This window comes from Gavialis gangeticus, unplaced genomic scaffold (genome assembly GCF_001723915.1).
Source record: "Gavialis gangeticus isolate Ggan-Ray unplaced genomic scaffold, GavGan_comp1, whole genome shotgun sequence".
Taxonomy (NCBI): domain Eukaryota; kingdom Metazoa; phylum Chordata; order Crocodylia; family Gavialidae; genus Gavialis; species Gavialis gangeticus.
The window spans coordinates 60,352,862-60,354,521 of record NW_017728994.1 but is presented as its reverse complement, the minus strand read 5'-3'; the positions used below and the strand labels follow the sequence as shown (position 1 = coordinate 60,354,521).

At 46.1% G+C, this 1,660-nt stretch overlaps 1 protein-coding gene across 1 annotated transcript in view; it reads right to left on the bottom strand.

Moving 5' to 3' along the window:
* Positions 1 to 456: 456 nt before the first annotated feature.
* EMX2 (empty spiracles homeobox 2) overlaps positions 457 to 1,660 on the bottom strand; it is a 14,126-nt gene continuing 12,922 nt past the window's right edge. The window contains exon 3 of the mRNA XM_019502168.1: positions 457 to 1,139. Coding sequence (XP_019357713.1) covers positions 972 to 1,139 — 168 coding nt within the window. The 3' untranslated portion in view covers positions 457 to 971. The remainder of the gene's footprint in view (positions 1,140 to 1,660) is intronic.

Sequence of the window (1,660 nt, the reverse complement as noted above, 5' to 3'; positions counted from 1 at the left end):
CAATGAAAATGGCCATTTTTGATCAATCCTCCAGATCGAGTCCTTTTTCCTGCATACTGCTAGTTTGAAAGACCTGCCAATTAAGAGCCGGCACCACCGAACAGCGGCCATCGGATTTAAAAAATATGAATTAAGTTGCACCATGGGGAGATATATATATATATATATATATATTTTAAATTGGGGGATTTTTTTGTTTTTTGTTTTTGCAGCAAAAAGTCATAACCACCCCTCCGCTCCCTCCCACCCACCTCCCCCGTTGTCCGTTTGGAAGGAACACTATGTTTAGTTACTGCTACTTCATTTAGCTTTCACAATCACTTTGACGCCAGAAGTTATCATAAAATGTTTACAGACTGCACATTTCTCGTAAAATAAAATTAAAAAGCACACAGAACCTGTCTTAAAAAGGAAAAAAAAAATTACAATTCATTTCTGTCTTTAGGAACCGTTTAAAAAAAAACCCCCAAACGGCTTTTTCTTTCTTTCTTTCTTTCTTTTTTTTAAACACATGCAATTCAAGTTTCTGAAACAGGTGTGGATTTGGACTGTGCACGGCATTTGCTTTGTAAAGGCTGGGAAAAAAAAACTGTGAAGTGCAAAACAATGTCCTGTTAGGTGGTGTTGGGGGGGGGGTTGTGTATATATATCTATATATATTGGGGTTTTTTCTTTTAATTTGTTTTTGTCGTTATTGGATTTTAAAAGTGGACTGCGAGAAACGGAATACCTGTCAATCATCGTGTCTCGGTGGATAGGTTTTGATTGACAGATCCCCCTTTGCCAGAGCTGTGCCAGCAATGCCACATTTTGGACCTCTCGCTCCGCGCCTCTCTCAGCTGCCTCCTAGACGAGAACTGCATTTTGATGAAGCCTCTGCCTCTCCCCCGCACGCCGCTCCCGGGTGTGTGATCCTGCGACACTTGGGTTTTTGTTTTGTTTGCTCGTCGGAAAAGTCCCAGCGCCAGGTCTTAGTCGTCTGAAGTGACGTCTATTTCTTCTGGGCTGGCTTGTTTGGTGGCAATTCTCCACCGGTTAATGTGATGAGTCCCTTTTTTCTTCTGTTGTGAGTCTGAACCTTCCTCTTCCAACTTTTGTCGCTTGAACTTTGTCCTTCTGTTCTGAAACCATACTTTTACCTGCGGAGGGGAGACAAAGGCGGGGGTTAGCTGGCTGGGCGCTCCTTGCCCGGGCTCCCTCGGTAAGGACTAGTGCATGCGTGTGCACAGTCTACTAAGTGCCAAACGCAGTGAAAACGGGGTCCGGGACTGCGCGTGTGTCCACACACTGCCTACACCCAGAGGCGAGACGCACACGTATCTACCTGCCTCCAGCTTGCTTGTGCCCGTGGAGGTTACACACGCACGTACATACACATGCGCGTGTGCGCGCCTCTGCACAGGCAGAGAGCCGCGGCTTGCGGGGCTAGTAGGCACACACTCGTGTCCGCACACGCGCTTCGCACCACGCCGGCCGACACAGCCATCAAGTCCACCATCAACCGCAAACCAGCTTAGGCACATGCATACTTATCACCAATTCAAGCACATACACTATACACCCCAAAAGTTAGACACAGATCACTAATTCATATATCGTGCACACAATGCAATACACACACACACACTAGCAGCTCAGATACACACATGTTCAAAATAAC